This window comes from Amblyraja radiata, chromosome 26, assembly GCF_010909765.2.
Source record: "Amblyraja radiata isolate CabotCenter1 chromosome 26, sAmbRad1.1.pri, whole genome shotgun sequence".
NCBI lineage: Eukaryota > Metazoa > Chordata > Chondrichthyes > Rajiformes > Rajidae > Amblyraja > Amblyraja radiata.
Window position 1 is genome coordinate 10355176 of NC_045981.1, and position 20126 is coordinate 10375301.

General features: G+C 45.0%; 1 protein-coding gene across 3 annotated transcripts in view; it reads left to right on the forward strand.

The window, feature by feature from the left end:
• cep131 (centrosomal protein 131) overlaps positions 1-20126 on the forward strand; it is a 78354-nt gene that overhangs the window by 52513 nt on the left and 5715 nt on the right. For all 3 annotated transcript variants that reach the window (XM_033044224.1, XM_033044225.1, XM_033044226.1), the window contains 7 exons: positions 3214-3316; positions 5135-5336; positions 6436-6543; positions 7626-7743; positions 8513-8587; positions 15372-15514; positions 18204-18381. In XM_033044224.1, the coding sequence (XP_032900115.1) occupies positions 3214-3316; positions 5135-5336; positions 6436-6543; positions 7626-7743; positions 8513-8587; positions 15372-15514; positions 18204-18381 (927 nt within the window). The remainder of the gene's footprint in view (positions 1-3213; positions 3317-5134; positions 5337-6435; positions 6544-7625; positions 7744-8512; positions 8588-15371; positions 15515-18203; positions 18382-20126) is intronic.

Genomic DNA, 20126 nt, shown 5'->3' on the forward strand with positions numbered 1-20126 from the left:
TACGTTTCATTCCCCCACCCCACATGATACCATCTGCCTCTCACCTTCTGTTTGTCTTATCCTCCCCTCAACCGGTTCCACCTGCTCATCACCCCTCCCTCACCTGGTTCCACATCACTTTCCTTACTCAACAGATTCTGCATCTGCAGCATCTCGTTTCATTCATCACCTTCCAGCCTCTGTCTCTGTCTCTATCTCCCCTTCCCTCCACCCACCAACTGCCTCTATCTGCCACCCTTTTATCTCTTTTATTTCTCTCACCCTTCACTGTCTGAGTGCCCCTTTAGTTCAGTTTAGAGGTACAGTGCGGAAACAGGCCCTTCGGCCCACCCTGTGTTGTGTGATGAGACCCGTACACAGGAGTAAGAACTCATAGTCCTTTATTGTTATACTTTATTCCCACTGTCAACATCCTACAAATCCTACAAATCTGTATGTCTTTGGAGTGTGGGAGGAAACCAGAGCACCCGGGGAAAACCCACGCGGTCACGGGGAGAACGTACAAACTCCTTACTGACAGCATCCGTGGTCAGGATTGCAACCATGCCGCCCATTGCTGAAGTAAAATGCCCATTTTCTTCTATTATGTTAATAGAAAGGAATAGTTCTGCGAAATCCTTTGAAAGGTAACTGGAGCGTTCGGGAGAAAACCCACACGGCCACTGGGAGAACGTACAAACTCCGCACAAACAGCATCCATAGTCGGGATCGAACCTGAGTCTCTGGCACTGTGAGGCAGCAACTCTATTGCTGTGCCACCGTGCCGTCCCCTCCCACCTGGCACCATCTGCCCTTCATCTCCCTCCTCAGCTGGCTCCACCCACCTGCCAGCCCCTACCTACTTACCTCTTTATACCGCGACCTTCCTCTGTACCATCTCAGACCTGTTGCAGGGTCTCGACCCAAAATGTCGGCTATCTCTTTGCATCCAAAGATGCTGGCCTGTTAGCCAGCCAAATCGTTTATCCAGACAATGTATTCAAAACTAAACTCGTGGATGAAACCCACAGGAAGAACGTGTAAACTCCACACACAACAGCACCCGGGGTTTCAGTTTAGTTTATTATCACATGTACCAAGGTACAGTGAAAAGCTTTTGTTGCTTTTGTTGCCTGCTAACTAGTCAGCAGAAAGACAATACCTTGATTACAATCGATCCATTCACAGTGTATACATAAGGGAATGACGTTTAGTGCAAGGTAAAGCCAGCAGAGTCCGATCAAGGATAGTCCAAGGGTCATCAAAGAGGTATATGGTAGTTCAGCACTGCTCTCTGGTTGTGGTAGGATGATTCAGTTGCCTGATAACAGCTGGGAAGAAACTGTCCCTGAATCTGGAGGTGTGCGTTTTCACACTTCTGTGCCTTTTGCCTGAAGGCAGAAGAGAGAGTGGCCGGGGTGCGACTCGTCCTTGATTATGCTGCTGACCTTGCCGAGGCATAAGTGGTTGGTATGTGTGATGGTCTGGGCTGCGTCCACAATTCGCTACAATTTCTTGTGGTCTTGGGTGGAGCTGTAACCAACCCAAGCTGTGATGCATCCTCATTGGACCAAGTCTCTGGCACTGGCAGGCTTAGTTCATGCACAGCACATGTTACTTTTTCAAAGAACATCAATGAATTCTCCAACAATTTCACTTTTGCATGAATATCCTGAACTTTTTCTGTACCCTGTTCTAATGTCTTTAATCACAGCACCTTGAAGATGCCAGCATTTCCCAGTGACAGATTCTCAGTAAATAATAAGATTTTAGCATTTTGTGTAGTGTGAAGAAGATGGCGTGGCTGATTAGAACTGGTGTAACTCTAATTGTTAATATTTTGTTTTATGTTGACCTGCAAAATCAAGCAAATCTCCATAATCGTACAACAAAATGGTTGTCAAATTAATAGTCCCTTATAGAGAAGGCTTAATTCCACTTGAAGCTGTAATCTACCCTGTAACAATCTTATCATTTGGCTGTGTGATTGCCTTGACCTCAATAATTTGTTTTAATACATTTTTTTGTGTGGTCTGCCTGAACTTCTCTTATCTTTCAGTGATGTTGCAATTTGGTGTCGCACCCAATATTTGACTGCCAATTGTTGCCTCTGCACATTTATTGTTGAATAAATAGTTCTCCCTCTCATTGCACTTCAATTCCAAATTTAAATATCGTACAGCATTGTTCATATTTTCCCTTTTTTATGGCTTCATTTAATGCACGAACAATAACCAAAATATAAGTATTTTTTATTTTCGGTTTGGTAGCACGTAGTTTAAGAAAACCATTCAGACTAATTCCTTATTATGTAGGGATTGAGAGGAAAATAGATCAATGATCAAATGGAGGAGCAGACATGATGGGCCGAATGGCCTAATTCTGCTCCTATGTCTTATGGTCTTGCGGACACATGGAATTACAGATGCTGGTTGACAAAAAAAGACACAAAGTACTGGAGTAACTGCAATGATGAGTCCGTACTAATGCTGCCTCTTGTGTAGTGTTAAATGTTATAGTTTGCCTCGGTCCCTTACATTTCATCTAATGGGCTTGCGAAAGTTTTGTTTAGAGATACGGCGCGGAAACAGGCCGTTCGGCCCACTGGTTCCACACCGATCCCCGCACTTTAACACAAGCCTACACACACTAGCGACAATTTACACTTAAACCAAGTATACATACCCAAGCCAATTAACCTACAAACCTCTACGTCTTTGGAGTGCGGGAAGAAACCGAAGATCCACGTGGTGACGGGGAGAATGTACAAACTCCGCACAGACAGCACCTGCAGTCGGGATCGAACCCGAGTCTCTGGCGCTGTAAGGCAGCAACTAACCACTGCGCCACCGTGCTGCCCTAAAGTGAATAAGAAAGTATTTTCTTCTCCTTTTAGGTGTCATTCAAGTAGATTTTTAAAAATTCATCACTGGCACAGAATTTCTTAGGGCAATGGGAATCAAGGGATATGGGGGGGGGAAAGCCAGAACAGGGTGCTGATTTTGGATGATCAGCCATGATCCTATTGAATGGCAGTGCTGACTCGAAGGGCTGAATGGCCTACTATTTTCTCTATTTCTAATGAATCTATTTCAAAGATGTAAAGATATATAAATACTTTTTTTTTGTTTCCTCTAATTCAATATTCCTGTAATCTGCGTTAGTCGTTCTTTTCATAAAATCGCCCTACTACACCGCAGTTTTCTTGTAACATCCACAACTCTTTGTTTGTAGGAAATCAAGAAGTTAAAAGAACTAATGAGTGCAACAGAAAAAATCCGCAGAGAGAAATGGATAGATGAGAAAACAAAGAAAATTAAAGAAATCACTGTCAAAGGTACTAGTATATAAAGTTGTGATAAAAATTCCTGAAATAGTTTGCCAAGCACAAATAATAAGCCAGTCGGCCTTTCTCTGCCATTTCGTATCTCTTTGAATGATAGATTATTTCCCTTTTGAAGATTGATATTGATATGGTTTGGTTTCTAACCGTGGAGTCAGAGAACCAGCTGCCAGGTTAAACAAGTAACCTGAACAGTTTCCTTTTCAAGCTCAAGCAAAGCTTTTTGAGTCAAGACAGACGCAAGAAGCTGGAGTAACTCAGCGGGACAGGCAGCAGCATCTCTGGAGAGAAGGAATGGGAGACGTTTCGGGTCGAGACCCTTCTTCAGACTGAAAAAAAAGTTGATTCTAAACCAGCATCTGCAGTTCCGTCCTACACTTTTTGACTCGATGTCCACGCCCTTTCCTCGCCTATTTGACACGCCTTTACCTTGGCCGTCTCTGCAATTGCCCATTCTGCTCAAAACCACAAGCATCATCCATGCCTTTGATAACTCCTGAGCGTTCCTCTGTTTACCCGTTGTACACTTCCACTTGCTCAATATCTTGCCTGCATAGTCATCCCCCCTTTTGTTGTTTAGAAGCATATTTGTCTGCCACTCCTTAGTCTGCAATTCCCAGCTATACAAGCAACGCCAAATTGCAAATATGTTCTTCTTTGAACTGTGACTCCTACCTTACACAACCGTACTTTGTCTAAATCGCTTTCTTTCTTTTTTAAACATATGCAAGATCTATGTAATAAAAAGGAACTGCAGGTGCTGGTTTATATCAAAGATAGATACAAAATGCAGGAGTAACTCAGCAGGTCAGACAGCTTCTCTGGAGAAAAGGAATAGGTGATGTTTTTGGGTTGAAATCCTTCTTCAGACTGAGAGTCGGAGATGGGGAAACTGGAGGTTTGAAAAGGTCAAAACAAATCAGAATACTGAGTGTCAGGGGAGAGGGAAACCAGGCGATTGGGGAAACTAGAAAAGGTCTGAAGAAAGGCCTCGACTCGAAACGTCACCTATTCCTTTTGTCCAAAGATGCTGCCTGACCCGCTGAGTTACTCCAGCTTTTTGTGTCTATCTTCGGTGTAAACCAGCATGGGCAATCCCTTCATACACTGCTTTGTCTTCAGCTCTGTGAATAGCCAGGGAATAGTTTTAATTAATGGGGTATAAACTGTTACTAGTGGTGCATCCCCATTTGAATAGTATTTATATGAAGTGACATTTACTCACAGATATTTAGTAACGGCGAGACCAAACGTAGACTGGGCGATCGTTTTGCTGAAGACCTTCGCTCAGTCCACCTGGACCTACCTGATTGCCTGGTTGCTAAACACTTTAATTCACCTTCCCATTCCCGCACTGACCTTTTAGTCCTGGGTCTCCTCCATTGTCAGAGTGAGGCTAAACGCAAATTGGAGGAACAGCACCTCATATTTCACGCGGGTAGTTAACAGCCCAGTAGTCTGAATATTGATTTCTCTAACCATGTAACCATGGCATTCCCTCTCTCACCCAAGCTTCTTATTTTCACCCAACCAACAGCTAACAATGGCCTGTTTCTTTAATCATCGTTACTTTTTTTGCATATCTTTCTTTCATTGTTCTATATCTCTCGACATAATCGGCTATATCTCTCATTTCCCTTTCCAGTGCCTTTCAGTCTGAAGAAGGGTCTCGACCCGAAACGTCACCCATTCCTTCTCTCCAGCGATGCTGCCTGTCCCGCTGAGTTACTCCAGCACTTTGCGTCTATCTTCGGTTTAAACCAGCATCGGCAGTCCCTTCCTATTCTAATAACGTAACCGTTTGACTTGCAGGCTTGGAGCCAGAGATTCAGAAGCTAATAGCTAAACACAAGCAGGAAATCAAAAAGCTCAAAGCGTTGCACGAGGCTGAACTGGCGCAGTCTGACGAACGTGCGGCTCGGCGGTACATTCGGCAGACGGAAGAACTGAGGGAGCAGCTGGAGAAAGAGAAAGAAGACCTTTGCCAGAGGGAGAGAGATCTTGCCAGACAGAGGTTTGGGGAAAATACGATTTCTATTGCAGCTTGCCGCGCGAGTCCGATAATTGTGTCCACACTGCAGAATAACATTGCATCTGCATTATTCCCTGACAGCAAATTTTAAAATTTGTCAAGTTTCTTGTCATACGCACAAGTACAATAAAAACCTTACTTGCAGCAGCTTCACGGGCACATAGGCTCAGATAAATATATAAATTATTCCTAATTTACTTATTAAATTCTGCCAGAGTGAAAAGAAAACTGTGCAAAAAAATTGATGAAAAGCACAATTAGAAAACAGATAATCCATGGTTGTATAATTATCTAGGAAAGAACTGCAGATGCCAGTTTAAATCGAAAGTAGCCACAAAATGCTGGAGTAACTGGAAGGTGGAGGAAACAGACACAAAGGACTGGAGTAACTCAGCAGGTCGGGCACCATCTCTTGAAACATATAAGATTGTTAAGGGTTTGGACACACTAAAGGTAGGAAACATGTTGGGGGAGTCGAGAACCAGGGGCCACCGTTTAAGAATAAGGAGTAAGCCATTTAGAACGGAGACGAGGAAACATTTTTTCTCACAGAGAATTGTGAGTGTGGAATTCTCTGCCTCAGAGGGTGGTGGAGGCAGGTTCTCTGGATGATTTCACGTTAGATAGGGCTCTTAAAAATAGCGGAGTCAGGGAATATGGGGAGAGGGCAGGAACGGGGTACTGATTGGAGATGATCAGCCATGATCACATTGAATGGCGGTGCTGACTCGAAGGGCCGAATGGCCTACTCCTGCACCTATTGTCTATTGTCTATTGGAGAACATGGATAGGCGATGTTTCAGGTCGGGACCCTTCTTCAGACTGGGAGGTGCTGACCTGCTGAGTCACTCCAGCACATTGTGTTCCACACAAGTTTCCAGCATCTGCAGTTCCCTGTGCCCTACTCTTGAGTATCTGTGCTGTTTTCCTTTCTGAAACAGTTGCTTTCAATGTGGAAAATGTGCCTTTTACAGTCCAACTCATTGGCTTATTTTCACCCGTGTAATCGGCAGGCGTTTGCGATATTGTGGTGAAATATCTTTTGCTATATTTGCATTTCATCTTGAAATTGTGCCAACAGATATGAGAAGCAGCTGGAACAGGAGGAGCAAGCTATCCAGCAACAGCGAAGGAGACTGTATGCTGAGGTGTCTGAAGAGAAGGAACGCTTGAACCAGCAGGCAGCTCGGTGAGAGCGTCACTGCAGTTTACCCTCATCCCTTTCCCCCATTATCCATGTTCCATTCAACCTTCATTCTCTCCTGAAATATATTTTTCCCAGGTGAGCTGCTTGCACACCAATGCAGGGTAGCACGGTGGCACAGCGGTGGAGTTGCTGCCTTGCACCGTCAGAGAACCGGGTTCGATCCTGACTACGGGGTGCTGTCTGTACGGAGTTTGTACGTTCTCCCCGTGACCCCGTGGGTTTTCTCCGGGTGCTCTGGTTTCATCCCACACTCCAAAGATGTAGCGGTTTGTAGGTTAATTGGCTTGGCATAAGTGTAAATTGGCCCCAGTGTGTAGGATGGTGTTAGTGTGCGGGGATCGCTGGTCGGTGCGGACTCGGTGGGCTGAAGGGCCTGTTTCCATGCTGTATCTCCAAACCAAACTAAATTAAACTAGATGTGACCTTCTCGCACCCAAACAACTCATGAGTGAACCCTATCTGTGAGTTTGTGTCCTTAATGAGAGAATCACATTCTCATTGTCTCGGTGGCAGGGGTTATGGGGAGAAGGCAGAAGAATGGGGTTTGAGAGGGAAAGATCATTAACCATAGTTGAATGGCGAAGTAGACTTGATGGGCCGAATGGCCTAATTCTGATCGAACATATGAACATTAAAATCTAAATGTAAACTGTTGTGATATTCACTCTAAGCCTTCTAACTGGTGCCCTCTGGTCCTAGACTCTCCCACTTAACTCTCCGGTTTCCTCCCACATCCCCAAAGACGTACAGGCTTATAGGTTAATGTACTTTGGTAAAAATAACTGTTATTTTGTTCCTAGTGTGTAGGATAGTGTTAGTGTGCAGGGATTGCTGATAAGTGTGGACTCGGAGGGCCGAAAGGCCTGTTTCCACGCTGTATCTCTAAACTAAACTTAGCTAAAATGAGTAGCTCTAGCTACAACCAGTGTTATGTACAAACAGCTGGAAGAACTCAGTGGTTCAGGCAGCAAATGCGGAGGGAAATGGACAGTCGACATTTCGGGGCGAAACCCTTCCTCTGTTTTAAGCGCAGTCAATTTTACAATTGATTATTTTTCATGAAGGCAACGAGCTGAATTGGACGAGCTACGAAGTCAGCTGGAACAGAACTGTTCCCTTATAACCAAAGCCCTCAAAGAGGAATTTGAAAAGACAAAAGAAGAACAAGAAAGACGTCACCAGGTAAAAAAACCTCTTGAGATAAATACTTTAGTTGAAAGATGCACGGAAGCTGACCCATCGGTCCACCAAGTCCACGCTGACCATCTAATCTCCCATTCACACTCGTTCCAAGTTACACCACTTCTTCACCCACTCACTGGACACTGGGGGCAATTTACAGTGGATAAATAACCTATCAGCATTCTTCCCAAGACTGCAAGATATTTTAGAGAAATGTGGATGCAGCCTTGCTGAATGAAAGGAGGCAAAACTCTTTAGTTTAGAGATACAGTGCGGATGGAAACAGGCCCTTCGCCCCAACGAGTCCACACTGACCAGCGATCCCCGTACACAAACCAAACACTATCCCACACACTAGGGACAATTTGCAATTTTTTCCCAAGGACAACAAATCTGGTCGTCTTGGGATGGTTGGAGGAGACCAGAGCACCTGGAGAAAACCCACGCGATCACAGCTAGAAAGTGCAGACAGCACCCGTAGTCAGGATGGAACCCAGGGCTCTGGCACTGTGAGGCAGCAGCTCTACCGCTACGCCACCGTGCCGCCCCATTAGTTGGAAGAAAATGTCATCCCAGTTTGCACTTGGCCCTTTATAGCTGATTACTGCTTTTATTGGCTAAAAACTGTCACAAATATCTTTATTTGGTCTGTTAATATACAGGAGCAATATTGAGATCCTTTTCACATATTTGAATTGGTTTGCAGTCAAATGCACATATGCGGAAGTTAAATCTGCTTTCTAATATTTCTCTGTGTTAATTTGATCAGGTGGAAGTTCAGTCGTTGAAAGAAAGACTAGAAATTGAGAAACAGGCCTGGGAAGAAAATTATATGAAGAAACAGGTAAGTTAATGTTGTTAATGTGTACAAACTGTGATTGTGGCTTATTACATTATGCTCAACCAAGAAAGTATTTTTGCAAAAAACTTATTAGGCCGAGTTTAAAATCGTGTAAATAGGGATTATGGAACAAACCATAATCGGATAAGATGAAAAAACAAGGAACTGCAGATGCTGATTTACAAAAAAAGACACAAAGTAAATCAGTGGGTCAGCTAGCATCTTTGGAGAATATGGATAAAGTGACGTTTCAGGTCGGGACCCTTCTTCAGACTGAAGAAGGATCTTGACCCGAATCACGACCTATCCATGTTCTCCAGTGCCTTTACAATGAATGTTATATTATTCATGTTGCTGGTCATGTAGTCCAGTCGTAGTTTTTGTAGTGTCTGGACTCTTTGGGCTGTTATTAGCGCCATCAGCATAACTACTTTCAATGTAGGTTTAGATAAAGATAAGGCCGTTGGTTGTCCCCACTGACGAAGTAAGGTCAGTACCACGCTCACATCCCATGTGTCCGTGTATCTAGGCCTTGGGGGTATCAAATTATAAATTCCCTTCATTCATTTTATTACGAAGGGGTGTGTTCCTATCGGCCCGTGCCCTGCCTCCAGTGTCAAATAGGAGGATAGTGCACATCTGGCACTGTTGATTGCGCTATAACTTAATTTATAGTCATAATACAGGCTTGATAGGAACTCCAAAACATCCGTTATCCGAACTGTATTGTAGGCTATTTCGTTTGCATGGCAGAAAGTTTCCCACTTCTTAATATGAGTGGCGTACTGTTTTTTGGTACTCTCCCTCCATGCCTTTGTGATGACATCCACAGTTCGTTCGGATAATCCAATGTCTTGAAATGGCCTCCTTAGAATCTGCAAACCAACAAATCAATCTGGTCTGAAAGTGGATGGCTGCTCCCTGAAACTGGGTTTACTAGGAGATCTCTCCTCTTAGGTACAACCATTAATGGCTGGACTATGATCCCCAATATTTTTGGGAACCAGGCTTGTGTAGGCCAATCTGGTACTACTATAATGCCTGTGGCTTTGTCTTGCTTGATTTTAACCAAGCATCGGTTTATGAGGCAGAATGGTGGGAATGCATAGATATACATTCCTCCCCAGTTTAAGGAAAAGGCATCCACTGACTCTGCTCCTGGGTCTGGTTCCCAGGACACATATCTGGGTAATTGATGGTTCAATCTAGATGCAAAGAGGTCCAAATCTGGAGTGCCAAATCGTATTGTTATTTCATTGAATACCGTACGATCCAACATCCATTCTATGTTATCATTAAACATTCGTGACCTTGCATCTGCCACCGTGTTATATCTTCCTGGTAGATATACTGCCGTGACCCAAATATCCCTCTCAATGCACCAGTGCCAAATGAGGTTAGATAATCTGTCGCAGGATATAGATTTTACACCACCCATGTGATTGATATATGCTACCGCCGTAGTGTTATCAATCTGAATTTGAACATGCACTTGTTGCATGTTGTTACAGAGAGACTTGAGTCCATATTGTGCCCCCAACAATTCTAGGTAATTGATTCCATATTGTTGGAGCATAGTTGACTCTTGCTCATTCCATCTGCCTCCCCAGCTCCTGTCTGTGTTAGTGGCTCCCCATCCTAACCCGCTTGCGTCGGTTTGGAGAAACACTGATGGGCTCTCAATAAAGATTTCCCTTGAGCTGAGTCTTATGTTTGCCATCCACCATTGTAGTTCAATAATGGCTTCTGGTGGTAACCGCATTGATTTGCCAAACTGACCTGCATGTAGTTTCAATGCTCGTTCCTTTGCCCGCTGTAAATGCTGGTAGTGCGAAGGTCTGTAGCGTACTGCAGGAAAGGCAGCTACCAATTTCCCAATAGCACTAGCTGTTTGTCTGATAGTTGGTTTGTGTTTTCCTATCAGATCATTGCAGGCTTTCCTCAAGTCTTTTTGTTTGCCTTTTGGCAGAGTCACCAACATGGTTACTGTGTTTATAGTAAATCCTAGATAATCAATTACCTTGGTAGGAGTTAACTTTTATTTTACTGGATGGATTAGGAACCCAAGTTTCTCTAACAGGGTTTTGGTTGCCTTGACTGTTGCTTCTGCCAATTCTTTGGTGACTCCAAAGATGAAAATGTTATCCAAATATGCCATGACTATGTGATTTTGAGATCTTAACAGCCCCAGAATTGGTTTGAGTAATTTGGTAAACAGTCTAGGGGCTGATGTCAACTCATTTGGTAGAGCCTTGTATTGCCATAATTGACCCATCCAGGTAAACTTCAAATATCTCCTATACTCTTTGTGAATTGACACCGAATAGTATGCATCTTTTAGGTCGATGCATGCCATATAGCCATTTTTGGAAACCAACTGAGTTGCTGTTCCAAAATTGTCCATTTTAAAGTGTTTGTATTGCACATATGTATTTAGTTCCGTAAGGTCCAAAATAATACGGATCCCTCCATCTTTTTTCTCTTTTGGAAAAATGTTGGATATAAATTGGTGAGGTTCTGTATATGACCTCTCAATTACATTATTGTCAGATAGTGTTTCTATTTCATTTTGTATATCCATTGTCTCTTTTTGGGAAAAGACATATGTGCGAGTATTAGAATGTGTTGGTGGTGGTGATAAATTTAAATTGAACTCAATTTTGAATCCTTCTATACTGTGTAGTATGAATGGATCCTTAGTAACCCAACACCATTCTTTTAAGAAGTATTTCAACCTTCCACCCACCTGTAAGTGAGGTATGTTTGGTATGTTCCCTAAGGAACTGGTTTGACTTACCTCTGTTGTTTACTGGCGTCGTGGTGCTGGCTTTCGTCCGCGAGGTTTGGGGAGCAGAGCTAGTGGTTGCTCTCTCCTCATCCTCGCTGTCGGTCTGCTGGGGCCTGCCCCTAAAAAAGACCTTGTCTCAGAGGTGAACCTTCCTCGTGTGCCTGGTTCTCTTGGTGTGAAACGGCGAGAGCTGTAGGGGTGGAATCTTGTGGCTGGGCCCCTGGGTGTGGGCTGACCTCTTGTTATGAGGCGTACTGTTTTTGCCTCATCATCCAGGTCCCGTACCTGTCTAGACAGGTCTTCTCCAAACAGGTAGTTTGCCGGCTGGGTGTCGCTGGCTTTGCAAAGTGCAGCAAACTTTGAATTTATAGCCGGGAGGGGGGTACCTGTTTAGGGTTTCCTCCATAACAAGATCCTTCAGTTGATGAGACGCCAAGTAGTTTATGTTCCTTGCTAGGTATTCATCCAATGGTGCTCCCAGTGCTGTGGAGATCGCATATTTGGTTGATTGTAGGGGTACTTCCTCCAGTCCCCCCTGGGAGTGTTCCCCCCCTGTGCTTCCAAACTCTGAGTCCGGGTAGTCCCCGTATGTGCTTCCCCCTTCCATGGGGAAGACATATTGCTGCCCAGAGTATGAGGGTTCTGGCACGGCCTGTAAATAGGACTCGTGCTGATAATGCTCCTTTCTCCGGAGTTTATCATTATCATGGAGCAGCTTCTCCACCAGCTGCTCCATATGGGAGAGTCGTCCTCGGACGCTTCCCGATGAGGGAGGGTATCCCTCTTCCCCGGACGCATCCGAGTCTACGGGTCTGGCAGACTTATGGGTGGCGTTACGTCCCGTCTGGACCACCACGGTGCTGATCTCCTGCACCAAGTCTGCTGCTGCCGGTTCTAATGCCGGCGGCAATGTCGGTGAGAATGAGCGTCGTCCGCTCCCGGGAATGCTGCGGTCTTCGGCAGCCGGTTTCCCCGCGGACCTTCTCTTTGACATTTTTGGCCTCTGAAAGAAAAAATCACTTCTTTGGCCTAAACAGAAAAAACGCAGGGTAAGTAGTTCAACTCTTCTTACCTGCCGCCTTTTCTAAATCCCAACGGCTGGGAGGACGCAGTGCCGCTCCCGTCCGTTGCGCGCGTTGCTTTCAGACGTAATGACGCGCACGCAGACGGACGGCCCTTCTTCACGTAGTCACTCACGTGACTCCGAAGTAAAATAGCCTGATGGCTGTAGGGAAGAAGCTGTTCCTGAACCTGGGCGTTACAGTTTTCAGGCTCCTTATTCCCAATGGCAGGGGTGAAATGATTGTGTGACCAGGGTGGTGTGGGTCTCAGATGATGCGGCTGTCTTTTTGAGGCAGCGGCTTCTGTGAATTCCTTCAATGGTGGGGAGGTCGGAACCCGTGATGGACCGGGCAGTGTTCACCACTTTTAGTAGTCTTCTTCGCTCCTGGGCATTCAAATTGCCGAACTAGGCCGTGATGCAATATGTTCTCTGCACCTGTGGAAGTTCAAGAGAGTCCTCTTTGACACACAAGCAGATAGTGGTGCTGGTTAGCCATGTGGCGAGGGGATTACTTTAACCATTTCATTGCTGCTGGAGCACCAGTGGCGGCCTGAACCCTCACTCCTGGAACAGAAGCAGGGAAAGGAGAGGCAGCAAGAACAGAGACCAGGTTTTCATGTTGTTTAAGAAGGAACTGCAGATGCTGGAAAATCGAAGGTACCACAAAAATGCTGGAGAAACTCAGCGGATGCAGCAGCATCTATGGAGCGAAGGAAATAGTCTGAAGAAGGGTTTCGGCCCGAAACGTTGCCTATTTCCTTCGCTCCATAGATGCTGCTGCACCCGCTGAGTTCCTCCAGCATTTTCGTGGACCAGGTTTTCATGTTATGTTCCCAGCACAACAGTGCTGTCCGTAATGCACTTTGTTTTACGTTTTAAAGATGCAGCATGGAAACAGGCCCTTCGGTCCACCAAGTCCATGCCAACCATCGATCGCCCGTTAACATTAACTCTATGCTGTCTTACTTTTGCATTCACTCCTTCCGTACACACGGGGGTTAGTTTACAGAGGCCAATTAACCTGCCAACCTGCAAGTCTCTGGGATGTGGGAGGAAACTCAAGTGGTCACAGGTGGAACTTGTAAACACCACACGAACAGCACCCAAGGTCAGGATTAAACCTGGGCCTCTGCTGCAGTGACCTCGTTTACACTGATTCTTGTAGATTTCTGATGATATATAACATGAGCAGTAAGTGAGGCACCAGAATATAACTCTTTATTTAAGAAAGGACTGCAGATGCTGGAAAAACCGAAGGTAGACAAAAATGCTGGAGAAACTCAGCGGGTGAGGCAGCATCTATGGAGCGAAGGAACAGGTGACGTCTCAGGTCGAGACCCTTGGGTCTCGACCCGAAACGTCACCTGTTCCTTCGCTCCATAGATGCTGCCTCACCCGCTGAGTTTCTCCAGAATATAACTCTTTATCTGTTATAATTTATCAGGAAGAACATAATCATCTAGAGTTAATTGTAATACAGGCGACCCCACATTACTGCTATTTGGGTTCTGCAAATTCAGCATTACATAATTCATAAATCACTGGGTAAAAAATTGTGGAATTTATGTTGAAAACAAATAAATAAATCAACACTAAATTAACACTTGTTTTTCATGATGCAAACGCAGACTATGGTGCTTTGCGTTATATTATGGAAAATTGCAACAAAGCATGTTTCTAAGGAATGCAAAGATCACTCTTCATAATGCGGAGTTACCTGTAACTGTGAGGTAGAAATTTGTCCACAGCCAGACGGGCTAAATGCACAATCCATTAGCGGATTCAGCTTGATCAATTATACCGAGATTTCACTTCTGATACTTGCATCACATTAACTTCGGTAAACCTGTGTAAAATGTAGGCGGAGCTTCATTCCATGTCCACCTTCTGTGATCAAGATGAATTCATCTTTTAGTTTAGTTTGGAGATACATTGCTAAAAACAGGCCCTTCGGCCCACCAAGTCTGCGCCGACCGGTGATCCCCGCACACTAAAGGGCCTGTCCCACTTGCGTGGGATTGCATGCGTTTGGCGCGACCAAACGGAAGCGAAGTACACGCTAAGTTTGCGAGTGACGTAATTTGCGTCATACTTACCAATCAGTTGGGCAGGAGGCGGGCCAACTGAATTTGGACCTCGCATGGCTTTGGGCGGTGACGTCATCACGCAACGCCACGCCGGGCGGTGACGTAATCTCGCAACGCCACGCGCTAGGCGTATGCCGTCAAGACGCTGCGTACACCGTCAAGACGCTGCGTACGACAGTAATGTGCCTGCGTGCCGACAGGTCGTTGCCGCGCAAAGATTTTGGACACTGTCAGATTTTCGGAGCCCCGCGCAATCTCGGGACCAGCCCCGCACAACTCCGCGCTTCTACGTGGGACCGGCCCCGTGCGGCCATACGGTGCCCGTATGCCTCAAGTGACCACGTTTGGTCGCGCCAAACGCATGCAATCGCATGCAAGTGGGACAGGCCCTTAGCACTATCTATCCTACACATACTGGGGAAAATGTACAATTACCCTACTAACCTGTATGTCTTTGGCGTGTGGGAGGAAACCGAAGCACCCGGGGGAAACCCACGCGGTCACGGGTAGAACGTGCAAACTCCGTACAGACACCCAGCACCCATAGTCAGGATCGAATCTAGGACTCTGGCACTGTAAGGCAGCGACTCTACTGCTGTGCAACCGTTCCGCCCATTTCTGAAGTAAAATATCAAGTTTCTAAAATATGAATTGAAAGGAATAGTTCTGTGAAATACTTTGAAAGATAAAGGCAGGAGACTCCTGATTAATACCACATTGGGATAATTGTTACTTGAACAGTCGGACATTTGTATCAAAAATATAATTTGATTTGTGGCTGCCAAATTGAGCATTGTAAAGGAACACCTGGGTGGCACTGTGTGAGATTCACCCATTCTTCCTCTGTAGGAGGCTTGGCTACTTGCCCGTGAACGAGAATTGAAGGAAGAGGTACGTAAAGGACGGGACAAGGAGATTGAACTGGTTATTCAGCGCCTGGAGGAAGAAGTTAGAATCTCGAAGCAAGAATGTGAGAGGGTCACTGAAAATACGTAAGAACATTTCAAACTTTCTTTTGTAAATGTTTGTATTTTAAATAGTGGCGCATGATCAGTCTATTTCACCTTTGCATAGTGTAGGAAGGAACTGCAGATGCTGCTTTCCACCGAAGATAGACATGCTGGAGTAACTCTCTGCTGTGGAACTCTCTGCCACAGAAGCCACAGTGGAGGCCAATTCACTGGATGTTTTCAAGAGAGAGTTAGATTTAGCTCTTAGGGCTAATGGAATCAAGGGATATAGGGGAAAAAGCAGGAACAGGGTACTGATTTTGTATGATCAGCCATGATCATCTTGAATGGCGGTGCTGACTCGAAGGACCGAATGGTTACTCTTGCACCTATTTTCTATGTTCTCAACCGGATAGAAGGAATGGGTGACGTTTCGGGTCGAGACCCAAGATCTGAAGAAGGGTCTCGACCCGAAACGTCACCCATTCCTTCTATCCAGAGATGCTGCCCGAGTTACTCAGCATTTATCTTCACCTTTGCATAGGTTCGCAACGTTAAGGAGAAGCAAAAGTGAGAGAATATGACAGTAGAAATTTGATATCAATACACTGTGAAGGGGGATTTATAGTAAAAGTGGAAATGTTTCATCGTAAATATCTCCAGCCCCGTTTCATGAGGCCTTTATTGAATATTTAGCTTGGACTGAATCTGTCTTTTGTACATGTTATTGTGGAATAGATGCGAGTTTAGGTAATTGGAAGTTGGATGGGGACCAGGAAAAGTAGGAAGTTGTAGTACTGAGATCAGAGGACAGTAAATTGTACAAAGAGCAGCCGTGAAAAAGTTTATATTCCACATATTGCAGTGATGAGATTGAGGAAAAATAAAAGTGATGAAAACATTAGATAAAATCTGAAAATGCCAGAAATGTTCGTCTGCACCCAGAGTATTTAGCAATTGTTCTTTCAAAAGAAATGCATGATATGAAGCTTGTAGTGAAAGAAAGAAATGAAGTTAAAAAGTACTATAGTGCAGTGACTGCAGTGTAGAAAGTGCAGTACGCACAGAGTCCCCTCATTTCCTGTGCCATCTTGTACCCAGACGTTCTTTTAGGAAGGAGATGAGGAGAAATTTCTTTAGTCAGCGGGTGGTGAATCTGTGGAATTCTTTGCCACAGAACGCTGTAGAAGCCAAGTCAGTGGATATTTTTAAGGCAGAGATAGAAAGATTATTGACCAGTACAGGTGTCAGAGGTTATGGGGAGAAGGCAGGAGAATGGGGTTAGAATGATAGAATGGTGGAGTAGTTCTTGAAAATATCGAGTCCTATCTCGCCCTTAAAGACCCTGTTTTCCTGGCGGCGGCACTTGATCGTTGATGTAGGGGTCAGCCAGGCCTGACGATGCCGTCTGTGTCAAAAGGGAAGATGGACACAAAGCGCTGGAGTAACTCAGCATCCCTGGAGAAAACGAATAGGTGACGTTTCGGTTTGGAACCTTTTCACAGACCTTCTTCATGTATCAAAAGGGAAATGGATCAACTTGGAAACTACAGATCAGTCAGCCTAGCATTGGTGGTGAGAAAACTACTGCAGGGGGAAATCAGGAACAAAATAAATGTTGAATTTGTAAGCTGGTCATTTCTCAAGGCAGCCCATGTGGATGTGTTAAAGGCTGACCTACTTGATTAAATTCTTGCCGATAAACTTTAAAAAAAATTTGCAATAAAACTTTGGAAGTTATTAATCAAGATACTACAGAGGATATTTGTTAAGAAGATAGAAACCTATAAAAACTGGAGAAAATGCGTTGATAAGCATGCAGGAATTTCGGTAACCAGAAGCAGAGGATAATTTTGATCAACGATTTTCAGATTCAGTTTGAGTTTGAGCTTACTTTATTGTCAAGTGTATATTAAAGTGCAAAGTGAAAAACATTTGTTGCATGCTAACCAGTCAACGGAAAGACATGCACAGTGTATAGATACGTGATAAAGAGAATAATGTGAATAACGTTTTGTGCAATCCTAAAAGCACCACATCCAAAAGTGTCTGGATATATATATAATATGTGTGTGTATGTGTATATGTACATGCACACACACACACACACACACACACACACACACACACACACACACACACACACACACACACACACACACACACACACACACACACAGATGCTTATATAATACTAGACCAAGTGCAGACCCGTTGGGTCTGCTCCCCCAACGCAGCCGTTCCCTACCCGTAGCCCCCACAGGAGACGTGGTCCTCCAACTCAAGCGGCTCAGGAATCAGCAGTGTGGCTGTTTTTAAATGGCGTCTTTGAGGCGAGATGCGGGCGCCAGCAGCCGTTATGGTCGCTGGCCAGCAGGAGGCGACAAAATGAGTGAGTATGGGGGGGGGGGGGGGGGGGGGGGGGGGGGGGGGGGGGGGGGGGGGGGGGGGAGAAGGATTTTATTAAAAATGTGTACATAAACACGACGAAATGTAATGAGGAGTGGATACTTGGAATGAAAAGTGAAATCTCTACCGAAATGGAAAAATAGTCGGCGTTTCTGGGTCTGACGTTGGCGTAGCAACGAATCAAAGGCTGGCAGCCACAAGTCAGAAACACACACAGCCAGCCAGCCAGCAGCCACACAGTTTTAATATTCAGATGCTTAAATATATATAAAACCATTGTCCCAAAGTGCAGTCCAGTTATGTAAAACCAACCTTATTGCAGGATTAAGCATGTTCGTCAGAAGTATGAATCGGAACTGAGGGAACTGGAGCATTCAGAACGCAGCCTGCAGGAAAGGTGTAATGAACTGAAGACCCATTTGATGGAAGCAGAGGGAGAAACCATCCGGTTCAAGGGACTGTACAAATATAAAGAACAGGAGATAGAAGATATAAGAAAGGTAACGTTGAGTGTTTGTGTTTGTCATTTCTTGCCTGGGTGGCAGTCTGTCACCTATTTACTCAGTGACTAACGTTCAGTACCAAAGCTGGCTGATTGAGTTCCGCGTTTGTGACAGGCTGCTTTATTTTGCCTCTGGTTCCAGTATAGACTCTTAGCAATTGGCCTTGTTCATCTTGTCTAAGGCGAGGAGGAAGATTAAATTCTTGATTTACATAGAGTAGCTATAGCTTGATAGTTGTGGATGTGGGGAAAGAATGTTCATAAGACATCGGGGCAGAATTAGACTATTTGGCCCATTGAGTCAGCTCCGACAATCAACCATGGCTGATCTATCTATCCCTCTCAACCCGATTCTCCTGCCTTCTCCCCGTAACCTTTGACGCCCTTACTAACCAAAAACCTCTCAATCTCTGCTTTAAAAATACCCAATGACTCAGCCTCCACTCCCATCTGTGGCGATTCCACAGATTCACCACCCTCAGGCTAAAGAACTTCCTCCTCATCTACATTCTAAAGGTACATCCTTTTATTCTGAGGCTAAGCCCTGTGGTCCTAAGTGGAAATAAGTGGTTCTCAGCGTACCAGTAACTACACTGCTATAATAATGGACACGTCACTATTGATGGGCAGTTAGCAGTGTAAGGCCTTCCAGTGGCATTACTTTGGGAAATGTGGAGCAAAGTCATGAACTGAGCAACTACCACTGAGATGGCAGCTGAACTTGGAGTTGCCTTGGAGTCACGGAGTTGCACATGACAAGAACAGGCTCTTCAGCCCACCATGTCCCTGCTGACTGGTTTGCCCATCCACACTAATCCTATTTGCCTGCATTAGGTGTGTATCCTTCCATGACTTGCCTGTTTAAATGCCTGGCTAAATATTTCTTAAATGCAGTGAAATGCATCTCGATTATAACCAGATCTTCCTGCAACCACTCTCTGTCTAAAAAATAATCTAACCCCTCTTACCCCCCTTTAAATCTGCTTCTTCTGGCCTTAAACCATGATCAGATTAAATGGCGGTGCTAGCTCGAAGGGCCGAATGGCCTACTCCTGCACCTATTGTCTATTGTCTATGTCCTCTTGATAACCATACCAACTTGGAAAAATATTCTGATTTTCAACGCCTCATAATTTTAAATACGTTTATCAGGACCCCCCCCCCCCCGGCCTCTTTTGACCCAGGGAAAAGTCCAGACCGGTCCAAATACACTAACATCCGAGTTGTTAGTGTATTTCACAAGCAGTAAAGTTCCCAGCCACTGTCCCTGTGGTACATTATTAATTATTTGATTTGATTTTGATTTGATTTAATTTATTGTCATTGTCTTCAATTAAGAGACAACAAAATTATCTTTCCCTTACAGTCATACAAAAAATAAAATAAAAAACCCCACAATAACACAGAACACAGAAGTCCACAACACAAACATCCCCGCAGCGGCACCAAAGTTCCCCACTGTGAGGGAAGGAACCAAAGTCTAGTCAACCTCCTCACTGATGTTCCCCAATGTTCACCCGTGGTCGGGGCCTCCCGAGCACCCCGTAGTCGCCGCTACGGGCGGCCCGATGTTCAGGCCCTCGCGCTGGGAGCGATGGAACCCTAACGACGAACGGGAGAACATCCTCAGCGGCCTGGACCTCTGAATCGGCCACCTTCCACCGGAGTCCGCGGCTCCCGATGTCCACAGGCTGCGCTGGGCGGAGATTCGCGCTGGCGACCCCCGACATAGGGTCCCAGGAC